The following is a 16,975-nucleotide window of genomic DNA, read 5'->3' on the forward strand; positions in this document are numbered from 1 at the left end:
AGATGGCACCGGCTCATGCCAGCTTCAGGGTCAGCGCAGAGCTCGGGCCCCAGGAGAGGGAGGCCGGGGACGGCCCCGGGAGGGGGAGGCCGGGGACGCGCGCTTTGCTCAGAGTCTTTGCTTCCCCCGGCTGGACTCTTCGGGATGGAACTGTCTCGGAGCCGAGGGACGAGGGCACAGGAGCCGTGCCCGCCCCGCGGAGCCAACAGGGAAGCGGGCCGGCTGGTGCGCGTCCCCGAGCGCCCTGGCACCCTCCCGGGTAGATTAGAGGAGGCGCCCGGACCAGCCTCTCCCCGCCCCCCAGGTCCCTTCCGGCTCTCGCCCATTCTGCAGCCTCCAATCTGCGCGCCGGGGCCGGCCCGGAGCCGCCGCCCTCCCGGCCAACCCGGCCCCCGCGGCCAGACCCCGACATTCGGCCCGGCCAGCAGCTTCGGTTCCGGCGGGACGGCGGCGGCCCCAGAGGTATCGGCTCCGCGGGCTCGGCCTCCCTCTGCTTTCCCGGCTTCCCCGGGGCCCCGATCCGGGCTCGGACGCTCTCCGGGCACCGGGCACGGCCCCCGTCCTGAGGCAGCGCCTCGGCCGCCAGTCAAGTGCCCGGGAGTGGGGATGGGGGGGAGGGTGAATTACCCCCCAGGACATCCAGGAGAACCGCGAGACCAGCTCCGGGGTCCGGACGCCCTTCCCCACTGTCCCTTCTCCCCGGTCCTCCTCCGCCGCCCCTCCCCGTCTTCTCCCTCCCTCCCATCTCTCTCTCTTCTTTATCTGTCTCTGTTTTATCCCTCTCTGTTTTTCTCTCCCTCCCTCCCTCTCTCTCTCTCTCTCTATGCCTCTCTCTCTGTCTCCCTCCCTCTCTCTGTCTCTCTTTCCTCTTTATTTCTGTCTCTGCTCTTTCCCTCCCTTCCTCTCTGTCTCCCTCCCTTCCTCCCTGTCTCTCTTTCCTCTTTATTTCTGTCTCTGCTCTTTCCCTCCATCCCTCTCTCCTTTCCTGTCTCTTTCTCTGCTTTCCTTTTTCTGCCCCGTGTCCCCCTCCCCCCCTTCTCTTTCTCAAAAACCAAACTACCCCCCAAACCCTCATTTCCTTTGTGCTCGTGAATATCTGTCTACCTACGGTATTAGTATAACAATGTACTAGAGAAGCCACAGAGAACTGGGGCAAGTTTTAAGGGTGCTCAGAGAGAGCGAGACAGAGAGATAGAGACAGAGTGAGGGAGGGAGACGGAGATAAAGGAGGGAGACAGAGGGAGAAAGAAAGAAGGAAGGGAAAGAGACACAGAGAGGAAAAGAGAAGAGGGAGAAAAAAGAGAGACAGAGAGGAAGGAAGGAAGGGAAAATAGATATAAAGTGCTTGTGGAGGAGAGAATGAGGAGAATAATGGGCACAAACTATTAAAGAAGGTGGCAGGCCCTCAAGGATGACTGTTCCCCTGCATGCACCACTGACCTGACTTGTCCTCCAAGCTCTTGCGTCGCTGATGGCTAAGGTTCCCTTGCCCTCGCTCTTGTTCGGCCGGGACGTGTTCTGACTTCTCCGGCTCCGCCATGAGCAAAGTCCGGCCTTCCTTGGCTGGCGCTGAGGGGCGTCGGGGGAGCCGCCTTGTGTACACAGAAAACAGGCAGGTGCCTGCCTGGGAGGCAGGGACTCGGAAGTTCTCTACTCGACGCTCGTGTGGGCAGAGGGATGGGATTTGATCCTTTCTCTGTCCGAGCTTACATCAGAGAGCCGAGATGAGACGGGAACAAATGAATGAGGGCGGGGGGAGCCTTTATTTAGCACTTGCTGTGTCAGGCCCTGGGCTAAGCAGTGGGGAATAGAAAGCCGAAGAGAGAGTCCTGCCTTCACTGTGGGAGGTAGGGAGGAGGGCAGGACAGGGTGCTCACTACATGTGGCTTCAAATAGTCTCAAGAGAAACTGCTGCTGGTCTCCCAGAGGCCACGGAAGAGGCCCGGGGTGGGCGTGAGTCAGCTGGGACGCCCTTCACTCCCAGGAGCGGCTCTGGGCTCGGGTGGCATATCTGTCAGCCAGAGGAAGGCCCTTCCCTCGCCCGGGCCCGTCCCCTCGGGAGGATTTGTGGGCGTGTTAGGGACAGGAGCCACTGGCTGGGAGATCTGGCTGGGTTAGGAGGGAGGACCCGTGTCCCCAAGGTCACAGACCCAACTGATTGTCAAAGTAAACAGGATGGGGGTTTGGAGGCAAAGAATGCGAGAGAAGGGGAGTCACTGAGCACTCGGAGCAACCCCTCTATGGCGCAAAAGTGCCTGGAACGTGTGGCCAAATATTTCACAATCAACTTCCCACCGACCACGCCGGGGATATTTTTAAGTCTGATCTTCATCTTTAGCGTTTGCTCATCGCTTATAAATATAGACAATCGGCCAAATAATGAACCATGTTCTGGTGTAGGGCACCTCCTCTCTTCCAAAGTGCTCGGGCTCACTCTGGAAATTTAACAAGTGGCTCCAGAGTTACTGTGAGCTGACTCCGGGACGCGACAGCTCATTGGTTTTACAGGGGAGGCCCCGGAGAGTGCCGGCTGCCAGGGCCGCTCTCGCCGGTTTCGGAGACAGAGGCTGAGCCGCCTGGCAGAGCACTCTTCCCTTCTCCCTCCTCACCATCAGATTAGCGGATCAGTGGCATGAAGAACCAGATCTCGCATCTTTTCCCATAAATCTCTTCTTGCTCCCGGTTCTTTGCCAAATCCTTTTGGAATTAGCCCACTTGAACTGGCATCACAATTACAAGAAACTTTGCCCCTTGATTTGGAGATGGGCTCAAGCCTGCAGGTTCTTTTGAGATGCCTCGGTGGCCTCCAACCTTTTGGGGTCTCCTTGCCCTCCAGGGGCCGAGGTTAACCAAGCCGGGAATGCTTCTTCCCCACCAAGAAGCCGGCTCCATTCCTCAGAGGGGGCCTGGGCAGCATGGGTCTTTCTGAGTGAGAAGTCTCTCCTTTCTCCACCCCGATGCATCCCCCTGGCCCAGCCCCGCGCGTCCTCCTGGCCCAGCCCTGCACCTCCCTGTGGCCCAGTCCCGCGCGTCCTGGGCGTCCCCTGGATGGAGGATACGGTTACTGACCCAGGCTGTCCCTCTGATGTCAGACATTGCCGCAAGACCCGAGCCTGGCCACGGAGAGAAGAGAAAGCGCCGAGCCAGCCACGCTGGGGGCGAGGAGCCCTCCAAAGGCTGGGACCCCGGCCGGCCGGGATGCTAAGGGACAGAAGGACGGGGCGCTCGGCTCCGGTTTTGTGTTTTCGCTTTCGAGGGGAGTGACCCCTGGGGTGAGGGGACCAGGGAGGGGAAGCTTCAGTAAGAGCTTCTCGCTCCCCTCAACAAGCACGCAGCAGCTGCGTCCCAAGGTCCTGAGAGCCTGCAGCCGGGGGCGTGGAGGTTGATGCTGTTAACAACTGGCACTTTAGGGTTTGCAAGATGAAAACACGTTGTCTCATTTTAGCCTCACGATAGCCTAGGAGGTTATTGGTGCTATTTGCCCCATTTTACAGATGAAGAAACTGAAGCAGACAGAGGTGACAGCTAGGAAGTGTCTGAGGCTTCCCGATTCCCCAGGGCAGTGACTGTCTCTCTGGCCACTTGGCCACCACATCTAATATGATTGGTGAGCTGAAGCAAGCTGCCTTCAAAGGACCGGAGGGCCAGAGCGATCCCCAGCAGAGGCTGGAGACTGGTCTGATTCTGGGACGCTTCCCCTTCTGGGCAGGCAGTTGATTCGCTGCTGAAATCAGCTGGGACCGGTTCACCCCCCCTGCTCCGAAACCCCCTTAGCTGTGTGGCCTGGGGCAAACCACTTCACCTCTGCCTCGGTTTCCTCATCTGTAGAGTGGGGTGAGCAGCCCCTACCTTCCAAGGGCGTTGTCAGGATCCCTCGAGGTCACAGTGAAATTCTAGGACTTCCTGGGCCCTTAGGTCCTTACCTGTTCTTTGTCCACAACTTAGCTTATCTCCTCACCTTGGCTTACCCTGCCGGGCCTAGGGGCTGGAATGTTCTCCTTCCTGTCTGGGGACAGAGTCTCTAACTCCCTCCCTTTAAAGCTCACTTCCGACCTTGCCTCCTCCAAGGAAGCCTTTCTTGACCACACTCTTTCCCTGACCTCTCGGGAGGACATGTATTTCTCCGTTGTTCTATTCTGTGGGACTTTTGGTGACCTCATTGGAGATTTTCTTAGCAAATTCCTTCTCCAGTTCATTTTACAGAGGAGGAAACTGAGGCAGACAGGGTGAAGTCACTTGTCCAGCTAGTACATGTCTGAGACTAGATTTGAACTTGAGATTTCCTGATTCTAGGGCTCAGAACTCCATCCACTGTGCCATTTTTCTTCCTTCCTCCCTCTCTTTTTCTTTCTTTCTTTCTTTTTTCCTTCCTCCTTTTTCCCCTCCCTCCCTCCCTTCCTTCCTTTCTTCGTTCCTTCCTTTTTTTCTTCTCTCTCTCTCTCCCCTCCCTCCCTTCCTTCCTTCTTTTCTTTTTTTCTATCTCCCTCCTCCCTTTATTAGTTTTCTTTTGTTCTTTGTCTTCCTTTTGAATTGAAATCTCCTGGAGATCAGGGATGGTCCTTTAATAAACTCTTAATATTTATTAATAATACTAAAATAATAAAAAATAAAAAAATAATAATATTTATTAACCAACTAAGTATTGAGCTCAGGATACTTACAGTTCTTCCAAGTGGAGCTGTCCAGCAGCATCCCAGACCCAAGAATTCAGGCAGTCACACTCACTGGTGATGTGCTGAGCTCGGAAAAGGGAGAAGGGCTGGTTGTGTACGTCTGGGAATCATCGGCATAGAAATGATTGCTTGAAAGTCTCCCCCAAAGTGTCATTGCCATCCTCATGCCCGGCGTTCTCCTGGTTCTACTCCTCTCTACAACATGGTTTTCTAAAATTTTCATTCATTATTTTAGTACATAAATACACAAGTCATAAATTGAAAATGTCCCTGCTATGATTTGTTTCCCATGACGATAATTAGGGCTACAAATGATTTCAGTCTTTGAACTTTGAACTTCATCAAACTTTGATGAAGAGTAGAGACAAACTGAGTATTTGTAGAAGAAGGTGCTGGGGACGTACAAAGAGAGGAATAAGGGCTGGATGGAGGACAGGGAGAAGGAACAGGAAGTGAATTGGGAGCCAATTGCTGTTTTTTTAAACACTCGAAGGAGCTCCTATGGAAAAGGAATTAGTCTTGTCTTTCCTTCTTACCCCCCACCCCCACCCCCCTGGAAGACTGAATTACTGATGCGTGAGTCAGGTGTAAGAGAAGCTTTCAGAGGAAGGAACTTGCCCAGTGGAGTTCTTCCAAGTGGACCGGGTCTCTAAGCGTCAGGGCTTCTGGGAGGACGGTGAATCGGACGGGATTGTTTTCTCCCCAGGGCGAGCCCCCAGACTCCACCCGTTCAGCTCATTTCCCCTCTGTGGGAGTTCCCCGGGCTGACACAAACCCCTGCCTTGGCAATAAGCAAAGACCGGTGGGAGTCCTCGTCGGGGCTGATCTGTGGCTGAGCCAATCCCGTTTTCTCTCACAGCCATGTCCACCCAGCTGTTCGAAGGGCAAGACCATGCAGCCATTTATCAGAAGCACAGGTTCCCTCCCCCCGAGGAGCTCCTTCGCATCATTTTCTCCTATTTAGAAGAAAAGGTAAGAAGCTTGAGGGCTTTGTTCCGACCAGCCACAGAATAGGCAAAGTGCTTTGGGGGGCAGGGGCAAAGCGAGGGGGAGAGCTCCAAGAGGAAAGAACCTTCACTCCTTCCCCGGGAGGGGGTCACGGCTGAAGGCGCCTCCACCTCTCCGGGCCCTGCGACAGACGGAACGATCCTCACAACGACCTTGGAAAGGAGACGTCCCGTAGATCATAAACTGCACTGGGGGGATGTGAACCAGGATTCCAACTCGGTTCTCCCCTGGGTTAGCTGGGTAGCCCAGTGGGCAGACACACTACTGCATATGGGACTGGGAAGATCCGCAAATTCCGCCTCAGATTCCTGGGCTGGGAACATCCCTATTCCCCTGGAAAGTCATTGAACTTCTGCTTGCCTCGGTTTCTTTAATGTAAAAATGGGATAAAAACGTCGTCTCGCGGGGTTGCTGTGATGACGTAGCACAGTGCCCAGCACGGGGCAGCTTCTCCCTGCCCCGTTCCTCCAATTCCCGGCCAGGCTGCTTCCAGCGCGGCCAGGCTCACCTTCCTTGTTTCTCCCATTCTTCCCTTCGGATGGGCCGGCGCTCAGGCCGTCATTCCTCACCGCGGTCTCAGAGCACTGAGGCAACGAGCGTCCATTCGCCGCGGCCGAGCGCGGTGCTGACGTTGGGGACCTCAGGGACCTTCCTTCTGCCAGGTGGCCACGGGGCCGGGTCCGCGCCCACAAGAAGGCGCAGGGGATGTCCGTGGGAAGCGCTCTCTCCCACTCTGGCCCTCCTCTCTCAGCCAGGACGCCCTGTGGCCCCCGTAAGCGGGAGGCTGAGGCCGACTAACGCCCTCTCTCTCCTTAGAAAGGCAAACCCTATGACCTGGCCGTGGACGTTGGCTGTGGCTCGGGCCAGAGCACCCAGGTCCTGGTCCCCCACTTTGCCAGGGTCCTGGGGACAGACATCAGTGAGGCTCAGGTCCAGCAGGCCAAGCAAGCGCACAGCTCCTCCCAAGTGTCCTTCTGGTAAGTTTGCCTGAGAGGGCCCCGGCAGGGCCTGGTCTGGTCTCTTCAGTTCACAGAGCACACGCGCCTCTGCCCCAGACGGTTTCTTTTCATGGAAAGCTTTGTGCCCCTGGGGGTGGGGGGCCAGGCGTGCCTCAGTGGGACGGTTTCCCAGGGCTCCAAGGGGCAGCTCGAGCCAACGGCCAGGAAGGTGACCTGGTGGCCACAGGCGGGTGTAAAGCCCGGGGGGACCTGAGCCAACCCAGACCGCATCAGGTTGTTTCCTTGTCTCCAGCCCTGGACATTGAGAATCCTCCCGTCTTCCTCGACAGGCTCGGCCCGTCTGGGGCTTGGCCATGTTTCCCATGAGTTCTCCCTAACTCCCATCCTCCCTGCTTGCCCTCCTCCTCCCCCGAATGCTTCTCTTGAGTTTTCCTGGAGTAACTGGTCTGGAGCTCGTCCTGGCTCCCATCATGCCCTAAGTGCTGTCCCACCAGCCCCCTGCGCCTCTCACGCCCTGATGGCGGCAGCTTCCACGTCATGGCAGCGTGTATACAGCAAGTGCTCCATTAATGCTGGGGGAGGGGGAGCATTTAATCCCGTGGCTGCCCAGAGAGTCTGGTCCCAGCCTGGGAGCACAAAGTCGGCCTCTGCGGGACTACAAAGGCCCCGGCGGCTCCCCGGCCCGGACCTCCCCCCCTTGTTTGCTGCAGTTTGCATCTCCCACCTAAGTCCCGAGCCTGCCCAGAGGCTCATCACCCGCTGCTCGGCCCTCTGCCCTTCCCCATCTCCTGTTCAGAATCGGCAGCGAGAGGGAAAGAGGCTCGGGCCCACGGGCTGCTGCAGGAGGCCGGAAAGCCGTTCTGTGACATGAACCTGTCATGGCGGACCACCCTCCAAGCTTCTGGGGCACCCATTAGACAGATGAGGCACTGAGGCTAAGTGAGCTGTTACTGGGATAAAAACGTCAGAGAAATGGCAGAGTTGGGCTGGAAACTCGGGTTTGGGGACTCAAGTTCAGGGCTTGGGAACTTCTGGTGGGAAGGGGCTTCTCTCTGACGGTGGGAGTGAAGGGAATGGATGGGGTCGTGTGACAAGTCAGGAAATGACTGGTGGAGAGACAGAGACAGAGACACAGACAGAGAGACAGAGAGAGAGACAGAGAGACAGAGAGAGAGAGAGAGACAGAGACAGAGACAGAGAGAGAAAATAGAGAGAGAGATAGAGACAGAGACAGAGACACAGAGAGAGGGAGGGAGACAAAGGGACAGAGAGAGAGAGAGACAGAGACAGAGACAGAGAGAGAAAATAGAGAGAGAGATAGAGACAGAGACAGAGACACAGAGAGAGGGAGGGAGACAAAGGGACAGAGAAAGAGAGAGAGAGAGAGACAGAGACAGAGACAGAGAGAGAGAGAGAAAATAGAGAGAGACAGAGAGAGACAGAGAGACAGAGAGAGAGAGAGAGACAGAGACAGAGACAGAGAGAGAGAGAGAAAATAGAGAGAGACAGAGAGAGACAGAGAGACAGAGAGAGAGAGAGAGACAGAGAAAAAATAAAGCGAGAGAGAAAAGAGACAGAGACAGAGAGACAGAGACAGAGACAGGCAGAGTGGGGGAGAGCAGCCAGGCAGCGGGAGGGCCCGGGAGCCGCCCTCGGGCGGGCAGTGACCGGGCGCCCCCGCAGCGTGTGCCCCGCAGAGACCCTCCCGGTGGAGGACGGCTCCGTGGACCTGCTCACGGCCTTCACGGCGGCGCACTGGTTCGACCTGGAGCCCTTCATGAGCGAGCTGGCGCGGGTGCTGAAGCCCGGGGGCTGCATGAGCCTCAGCTCCTACTCCCCGCGGATGGGGATCCGCTACGGCGCCTGCTCCGAGGCGCTCACCCGGATCTTCCAGGAGGTGGGTGCGCAGGCCGGGCCGGGCCGGGGCTTCTCGGCGGAGCTCCCGGCATGGGAAATCCCTCCCCGACGCGCTGCCCCTCCCCCCCCTGCGGCTCCAGGAGCTCATGGAGACCCCAGAATCCTCCTCCCCAAAGGCCCGGCTGCCGCGGCAGGCACTGGAACTTTCTGTACCGGGGCCGCTCTGGAGGCCAGCCCACAATAATGGAGGCCTTCAAAACTCACAATCGAAGGAAACGCTAAATTTCCCCCGAGGTCGGTGAGAACCCCCAAAGCCTGGCCCCGAACCCCCGGGAGGAGGAGTCCCTGGGAGGAGCCGCAGGGAGGAGGAGCCGCAGGGAGGAGGAGTCCCTGGGAGGAGGAGCCCCAGGGAGGAGGAGCCGCAGGGAGGAGAAGTCCCTGGGAGGAGGAGTCCCTGGGAGGAGGAGCCGCAGGGAGGAGGGGCCGCAGGGAGGAGCCCCAGGGAGGAGGAGCCGCAGGGAGGAGGAGTCCCTGGGAGGAGGAGTCCCTGGGAGGAGCCCCAGGGAGGAGGAGCCGCAGGGAGGAGGAGTCCCTGGGAGGAGGAGTCCCTGGGAGGAGGAGTCTCTGGGAGGAGGAGTCCCTGGGAGGAGGAGCCCCAGGGAGGAGCCGCAGGGAGGACCCATACCCGAGGCTTCTGGAGGCCTAGTGCATCCCACCGGAGCCTCGGTACGGATTCCCTCAGAGCTGCGCGTTTAACCTCCGCTGCCTCTGTTTCCCCACCCCCCCAAAGGGGGTGTAACAGCGGCGTCCGCCCCGCGGCGCTGAGATGCCAGTGGAAACCGCCAGTGTCCGCTACAGTAACTGGTGTTAGTTACTATGCCCGCCCACGGTTTCCTCATTCCCTTTAATAAAGATAAAGGAGCCGTCGGGGTGACGGGAGTCAGGGCCGCGCTTGCTCAGCGCCTCCGGACACTTCCTCAGGGGTCCCTGATTTCGCCCGTGTAGATCTTCCTTTAAGCCGCATAGATCCCAGTCCCGCTGATTTCTCGGGAGCCCGCGCGGGGGCGGAGCCGGGGGTCAGACTTGAGACCCTGGTGGGGCCATTTCTGCCCCGCGCCATTTTGTGGCCGCCCTCCCTACAAAGCCATTAGTTCTCCCGGGCCTTCTCTTTGGGTCCAACCCTTTAGCTCCCTCCCTCCCTTCCTCCCTTCCTCTCTTCTTAATGAAGTTTTCTCATCGCAGACGCAAGCTGTCCTTAATAAGTATGCAAATGAGAAACTGCAGGTCCTTCTCTCCGAATACCAAGAGATATTTGATCTTGTGCCTTTTCCAGACAAAAAAAGGTGAGGAAACAACTCAAAGTCCTTTCTTACATGAGGCGCCCCCAACATCTTCACGATAAGCTTTAACCTTTAGTATCGACATATTTTAGTAGCTTTAAGTTTTAAGGATTTAGTAGCTACAAGTTTTAATGACTTAAAACTTCCCACAAGTCTTGTGTGTTTAGAATTATGGGAAACACTAAAGATCTTAAAAATGCCTTCCACAAAAAAAAAAAAAAAATCTCCTTGAGGGAAGGAACTCTCAAAAAGGGTTTCTGGTCCCTGGCTTATAAATGCGAATCGTTCCTGAATCTCCTAAACCTCTTTGGGAGAACTCGAATCCAAATCCTATTTATGTTAGAGTGGAGGCCTTATTACCCAGGCGCTGTCGGGCTGAACCTTTAAAAGAGAATTCTAGATTCCAGACTCTCACGTCCCTTTTATGGATGAGCCCAGAGAGGGGATGTCACCCGATCAGCTGCTACTGGAGCATTTGGGGGAAGAATCGGAAGAAGGAGCCAGACGTCTGTGTCCTTTTGTCCGGGGTGCCGTGAGCCGCACGTGCTGCCTTGGAACTGGGGGGAATAATCATTCTCCTGATTCACTTCTTATATTAAGCCCGTGACACGATTGGAGTCACTATTTCTCTAGGGTTAAGCAGGTCTTCAGAGTCCACATAATGCAGCCCTTTCATTGGGCACAATGAGATGGTCAAACAGGCAGCAAACAGTGGAGGTGAAATTTGAACTCGGGTCCTCTGACTCGAGGGCTCTTTTATGGCCCTTTTCTGAGCCTCAGTTTCCTCATCTGGAAAATGGGGCTAATTATATCTCCAGGATGTACCTTGTGGGAGAGATGTAAGGTCAGAGGAGAGGATGGATGAGAAAGCAAGTTGAAGTCCTGGAGCCCTAGCAATGTTCCGACGGGAAGATCTGGACCACGTCGATTATTCCACAGAAAACAGAACCTCAGTTTCAATGACTCCTTTTCCCCCATGGCAGGATCATTCTCCAGGGAAGTGAAATTTCCTTTACGGTCGCCGGCCTGATGGGATTTCTCCAGTCCTTTTCCATGTTCCAGACGTTTAAGAAGGCCCAACCGGAGGCAGCGGCGGCCCTCCTGCGCCAGACCCAAGCCAGGTGAGAGCCGCCGGGCCCCGGGCGCTCAGGTGGCGCTTTCCTTGGACTCCGGGAGCAGCTGCGCGGAGGTGCCGGCTTCGGCTTCGGCCCCGTGCGATGGAGCCCGGCCCGATCCGTCCCTGGACTCCCAGGCTTCCTGTCCCCCAGAGTCAGGCCTCGTCTCACCCCTTCTCAGAATCGTATTCAATAATCGAGGGAAATGTTAAATTTCAGAGATAAAAGAAATCCAGAATGTAATCTCCCCTCCCTTTTCCCTCCCAGGTGCGCCCCCCCCCCCCCCCCCCCCCCCGTCCATCTCGGGTCCTTCCCCAAATCCAGGAGGATGGAGCTGACCTCAGAGCCAGTCTCTCCCTCTTGTTCTCCCTCTCCTTCCAATCACGAACTCTCCAACATTTTCCCATAAACCCTCAGGGACTGGGCGCAGGGAGAAGCCCCCATTTTGTCCCACCCCGCCCCCACCCGCTTCTCCATCTTCTGCTGCCCGCGGGCCTCCTGTGGCCCAGCCACCTGATGCTGTTTCCCTGAGGGCGTCATGGGCAGAACGTGGCAGAGTACGGGGAGGGGAAGGACACGCACGGGGGCGGGGAAAAGGTCCAACAAGTGCTCCCTGGTCCTGCGGGACGGAGAGCGGGGGTGGGGGGTGGGGGGTGGGGGGGGGTCTGGAGGATCGTCAGGGAGGAGCCGACCTGGACTTTCTGCCGTGAGCCGGATGGTTCCCCGCTGGGGTTACGGCCCGAGGCAGGCCTGGGAGGTGGGGGCTCATCTTCCTCTCCTGCAGGGGGCTTCCGGTGGGCTCCGTTCCGGGGTCCCTCCTCCCCCACCTCGCTTCACTTTCCATCCCAACAGGAGCCCCCCAAGCCCCCCGGCCACTTCCCCCCACCGTCTGTTTCTGCAGGTTCCTGGAGACCATGAAGGCATCTTCTCCCGAAACCCGGCTGGCCTTGACCCTCGAGTACGTCTGCGTTTTGGCCTGCAAGGCGCCCGAGAGAACGTTTCCAGATGAGCCCAAGTCCTGTTCTGGACCCGGTTCCAAATCCAATAAAGATTCCAGAATCCCGGTCCCGGTCTCTCGCGCTCCGGGGGGTTCTCTCTGCCCCTCCCCGCGCTCCTCGGCCTGGATCCCGTCACAGAGGGCGCAGCCCCAGGCTTGCCGTCGGCGGTTACTGAGCGGGAGGGGCAGGGGTCCGAGGGCAGGGGCCAGAATGAGCGCGTGCTGTGGGGCGGGGAGGGCCCCGAGCCAGTATTGGTCGTGGGGGCATCGGTCACCCTCAGGGAGAAGGCCGTCGTTTTCCTCCTGGGACCCGTTCGGTGGAGAATTGGGGAGTCCTTTATCCAGGTGGCCGTCCCCCCGTGGGGGCTTCCAGGACGACTCTAAGAACGGGAGGGGGAAAGGGGAGGAGTGGGGGGCAGGGAGGAGCCTGTTCCTGTCGCCCCATCAGTCCCCCATCCTTTTTCTCCCTCCTCCCTCTCTGCCCTCCTCCCCCTCACTAGTCTTCCTGGCCTTGGGATTTCGAACCCGGGGAACCACGGCGATGGCCTTTGTCCCGCAAGGAGCAGGCTGGGACTCCCACAGGCAGGAGGGAGCTCGCCAGGATTTGAACTCGGCTCCGGAGCGCCGCCCCCGCCCCCTTTCCTGGCAGTCCCAGCTGGGCTCACACTGATTTGCTCGAAGCCTTGCTGAGGCTCCCGGTGTCCTCCCAGGACAGAGCTGGGCACGAGGCTCCGGCCGGACGCGTCTCCTGGGAGGGGGGACACAGCTCGCCTGCGGCTCCTGCCTCTGGGCGGAGGAGCCGGGGGTGTTTGTTGTAGAGCTGGGGGGTCTCAGGCCCCAAGGCCGGAGGACAGCAGTGGCCACTGGGGGAGGACTGGGCGTCAGAGCGCCTCGGCAGACTCCAGACCCGTCGATGAGGGGGTGGGTTCTGGGCAGGGGCTGCCCACGGGTCCCTAACCCAGAACTCTAGGCTCTATTTGGCAGGTTTGGGGGGAGTGGGGAGGGGAAGCTCTCCTGAGCTCTAGTCCCCGGCCGGACAAATCCACCATTTCTCCCCCCACACCCTCACTCATCCCCTTCCTTCTGCTGCCACAGCCTCCACCCCAATTCGAGCCCTCGCCACCATGGCTCCAGGGGCCTCCGAATGGGCCTCCTTGCCTCCAATCCCTCCTGCACTGCTGTGGCCAAGAGCAGCTCCGACTGGGCCATCCCCCTACTCTTAGAAGCCGCGGCGGCTTCCTTCTGGTCCGCCCACTGATTAGACCCCCCTCTCCCAGCAGCGGGGAACCTTCCTAAGCCCCCGGATCCTCTCGGGTCCCACCTCCGTGCCTCTGGCTCCCCCTCGCTCGGACCCGGGCCCGTGGGCCAGCCCTGGCCTTCCGCCCCAGGAAATGAGCCGGGAGGTCTCGGGCTTTGGTCCCGGCACCTGTTGCCCCCCGTCCCCATGCTTCCGTCCCCCCCAACCCCCCTGTGGCCCAAAGGGCTGGAAAAAGACAAAGGCTCAGGCAGCGGAGGGTGGAAAACGAGCTTCCTTTATATACAAGACTGACGTATGTACAACAAGCGAGGGGGGGGCTATGTACACAAACATCCAGAGGCGCGGCGCGGCGTGGGCTCGCCATATAAATTAAGGTAATAAATAGGAGGGGGCGGGGGCCCCAAGCTAAGGCACGAAACCTCGGCTCCGAGGTGCTCGGGGCCCCCGAGGAGCGGTCGCCGCAGCGCCCCAGACAGTGCAGACCCGGCGGCCACCATGGGCGCCCCGGACCCCGACGACTGCCCGGACCGCGCGGACCCCGGCAGCCACTGGGCCTCTGCAGGAGACGCTCGCTGCTTACGGGACACACAAGCGCTGGAGAGGGACCCACGCGACTCGATGTAAACACCCGCATCCGTCTTGTTTCGACCCCGGCTGAGACGCTTGGAAAAGAACACTCTCAACAGAAAGCGGCTGGACCTTGGGGAGGGGAGGGGCAGGGGGGCTCCGGCTCGTCACAGCTTCTAGGTGGGCTGGGGGGGGTCACTAGTGATGGAGCAAGTGTGTGTGTGTGTGAGTGCACGTGCAAAGCCTCCGCCTGCTTCCCATCCACATAAATCCTAACACCTGGGGCACCTGGGGGGGCAGGGAGGCCCCCTGATCCGGCCTGTCCCGGGCCTGTGAGCTGAGGACAAGGCCCAAGGGACCCTGAGGCGTGGGGGGAGGGGGGCCCTCGCCGACGGCGCTCCTGGGCAGGTGGTCCCACAGCCCCAGCCTTCGAAGGCCTCTGGCACCGGGCACGCCCCGGCTGTGGTCCCTACCTGAGTCACCTGGCGAGCTCGGTTCTCATCTGTAAAGAGGGGGCATTGCTGGGGGGAGGGGCAGGAGGGGAGGGGGGCAGAGTGCCATGCAAACGCTGGAACCGTAGCCACCCATGGGCACTTCTGGAACCCCAATCCTAGTCTTTTGGGGAACAGACTCCCCAGGCTTCTTCCCTGGATTCCCTCTGGCCAAACCTCGGGCTGGGCCGGCCCTCGGAGCAGAGACAGCTCAGCAGCGGGTGGAGACCGCACAGGGGCGGAGGGGGGAGGGGGGCGGCCACACGGACAAAAGCACAAACCATCACAACTCGGGGCGGGGGTCAGAGGCAGGAGGGCGGGGGTCAGACACCCCAAAGAGTCAAGGCCACAGCTTTCCGGGAGCAAAGGGCAGGGACACGAGGCGCTCCCCAAGAAGTGGCGAACCAGGGATTCGGAGAAGCCGGGAAGATCCAGAGGGTGGGGAGCAGGCCGGGGGGAGGAAGCTCAGGCGGGGGCTCGGCGGCTGCCAGGCTGGGCCGAGGCCGGATGGCTTTGGTATTCTAGTGGCCGAGCTTGGCCACGGAGAAGGGCCGGGAAGGGCAGAGGTCAGCCGCGGGGAGCCGCGGGCACGGAAGCTGGACGCAGGGTTCCCGTAAGCGGCTGAGGTAGGAGGGAGCTCGATGGGCGGCCGCGGGCGAGGAGGGGGCGTCAGAGGCGGCTGCGTCACCAAATTAGGATTCGGATGCTTGAAATCCTGATTTTTTCAGAGCCCCCAGGGCTCCCTAACAAAGGGCCGGGTCTGACCCAGGGTGGGGGCACGAGCGCGCGGGGGATGGGGGGGAGGTGAGGGGGGCACAGTGCCCACAGACACTGGAAGCCCACGTGGGACAAGAGCAAAGAGGCGGATTGGATGGAAGGTCCTGGCTCAGGGGCTAAGTTCACTTTGGAACCTCCTGGTCAGTCCCACAAGGGCCGTCAAGCGGAGCCGCCCCTTCCCCAGCCCCAAGGCTGACTGCACAAGGGGAGAAAACCCAGGCGCCGCCGCCAGGGGAGGGGGGTGGGGGAGGGGCCCACGGACGTCGGGCCGGCCCCGCCCCCTCACGCTGCCTAGTCTGGGACCGCAGCGCCTCCTTCAGGTTTGGGTCTCAGGTTCCTCCTCCCTTTGGCCGCAGCAGGTTTTAGAAAAGACAGATTTGGCCCCGCCCTCAGGAGCACAGGCTGCGCAGCCTCCGGGGGGTGGGGGGGGATCCTTGGGGCGGTGGGACGAGGACCCCGGCCCTTTCTCCCTGGGGCTGCTTCCCTTCGGGCTCGTGGAGGCCGTGGAACATTCTGGGGCTGCTGCCTCTGGCCTGGCTTCCTCCCTCCCCGTCTGTCCCTGGCATTCAGAGCTTCCGGGGCCCAGGACTCGGGGCCTCCGCTCGTCGCCCGCCGATTCCACGCCCCGTCTGGGATGACCGGCCGCGCCGGGGAGTGAGCGCGGAGCTTGGCCGAGCCACGTGGCCCCCTCCGTGGCCCCTGTGCCGGATTCTTGCCCCCCCCCCCACAGCCCCCGGCGGCGGCAGAAGCTACACTGGGGGATCCAGGGCCCGGGCCCCTCCGAGAGCGGGATCTCACAAAAGATGGAGGCAAAGCGACCCTGGGTTGGGGTCAGACGTGGCCGGGCAGGGAGAGCCCCCAAAGGGAGGACGGCCTCTTTGCTCCTGTCGGGAAACAAAGGATTTCTGCCCCATCACAACAGAGTGGAGAGCGAGCCCCCAGCGCTTCCGGCTCACGGCGGGCTGCCGGGGTCCTTCTCGAGGGGCCGCCGCCGGTCTCGCCCCTGGGGGTGTGGCTGATCGGGGTGCCCCTTCTGTCCCTCGAGCCTTCTCCACAAACACACTCGGGGGCGGGGCACGCGTGATGGTCTGGGGGCTCCGCCGGAGGGGGAGGAGGGCCGAGGATGCTCCCTAAGATGCTCATGGGAGACGATCCAGCTGCCCTTGGGTCGACCTCAGATCCCGGCCTGTACAAAGGGGACGGTCACAGCGGATCCCCCCGGAGCGGGTCGCGGGGACCAGAGGGGCCGGGGTTCCTCCCGAGGCGTCCGGTCAGCGGGGAGGCCAGCCCGAGGAGCGCCCCCCGGGGGCCCGGGCCGTTTGGAAGGTAGCTGCGGTGAGGAGCCCTCCGTGGGGGCGGGCCCTGCTGGCGAGCTGTGCCCACGGGGGAGAGTAGCACCATGACATGAGCTCTGTGGGTGGGGGGGGGGGGTGCCGTGGCTTCAGCGGGCGGAAGAGGGGCGGACGCAGGCGGCGAGGACCCCGGCTAAGCCTCGGCGGCGGGAGTGCCCCGGCTCAGCTCCCGGATTCCGTGGAGGATCCTCTTCATGTGGCCCACCTTGGTCACCCCGAGGTCCTGAAAGCCAAGAGGAAAAGCGGCCGTGAAACTGGGGCGAGTGGTCGGAGGGCCGGCCCGAGCAGCCCGGGCTCATGGGGACCTTGGCCGGCCCCCACGGCTCAGGGAGAACACCGGGAACCCTGGAAAAGCGTCAGCCGTGCAGCGTGCCCCGCCCCGTCAGCCCCCCGAGCGGCCCCCGGGACCCCCGCCCCACCGCCAGCGGGCCCGGGCCTTACCCATGCCATGGAGCTCGGGCAGCGGGCCTGGGTCCCTCTGGGCTGCTGTGCTACATAAGCCAGACAGCTTGCGGGGGCAGCAGGCTCCGGCCCGGCTCTGCCTTAGGCCCCCAGTGCCAGGCCACCTTGGCCAGCGAGCC

The 16,975-nt window shown here is 60.5% G+C and overlaps 2 protein-coding genes across 8 annotated transcripts in view; one reads left to right on the forward strand and one right to left on the reverse strand.

Moving 5' to 3' along the window:
* Positions 1 to 12,619, forward strand: LOC127561187 (uncharacterized). The gene is made up of 8 exons (XM_051996474.1): positions 1 to 29; positions 305 to 462; positions 5,533 to 5,645; positions 6,498 to 6,658; positions 8,324 to 8,537; positions 9,740 to 9,840; positions 10,821 to 10,958; positions 11,854 to 12,619. The coding sequence occupies exons 1-8, from the start codon at positions 16 to 18 to the stop codon at positions 12,617 to 12,619; spliced, it is 1,665 nt and encodes a 554-aa protein (XP_051852434.1). The 5' UTR covers positions 1 to 15.
* An 841-nt stretch (positions 12,620 to 13,460) lies between these two features.
* Positions 13,461 to 16,975, reverse strand: part of DGKD (diacylglycerol kinase delta) — a 67,637-nt gene continuing 64,122 nt past the window's right edge. For all 7 annotated transcript variants that reach the window (XM_051999289.1, XM_051999287.1, XM_051999285.1 and 4 more), the window contains one exon: positions 13,461 to 16,617. In XM_051999289.1, coding sequence (XP_051855249.1) covers positions 16,528 to 16,617 — 90 coding nt within the window. In that variant the 3' untranslated portion in view covers positions 13,461 to 16,527. The remainder of the gene's footprint in view (positions 16,618 to 16,975) is intronic.

The sequence above is a fragment of the Antechinus flavipes genome, chromosome 4, assembly GCF_016432865.1.
Source record: "Antechinus flavipes isolate AdamAnt ecotype Samford, QLD, Australia chromosome 4, AdamAnt_v2, whole genome shotgun sequence".
Lineage (NCBI taxonomy): Eukaryota > Metazoa > Chordata > Mammalia > Dasyuromorphia > Dasyuridae > Antechinus > Antechinus flavipes.

What these genes read in the sequence shown, in the direction of transcription:
- LOC127561187 (XM_051996474.1), top strand. An exon ending in GGACGGCGGCGGCCCCAGAG is followed by an intron (nt 463 to 5,532) that starts GTATCGGCTCCG and finishes TTTCTCTCACAG; the next exon opens with CCATGTCCACCCAGCTGTTC. An exon ending in TCCTCCCAAGTGTCCTTCTG is followed by an intron (nt 6,659 to 8,323) that starts GTAAGTTTGCCT and finishes GCGCCCCCGCAG; the next exon opens with CGTGTGCCCCGCAGAGACCC.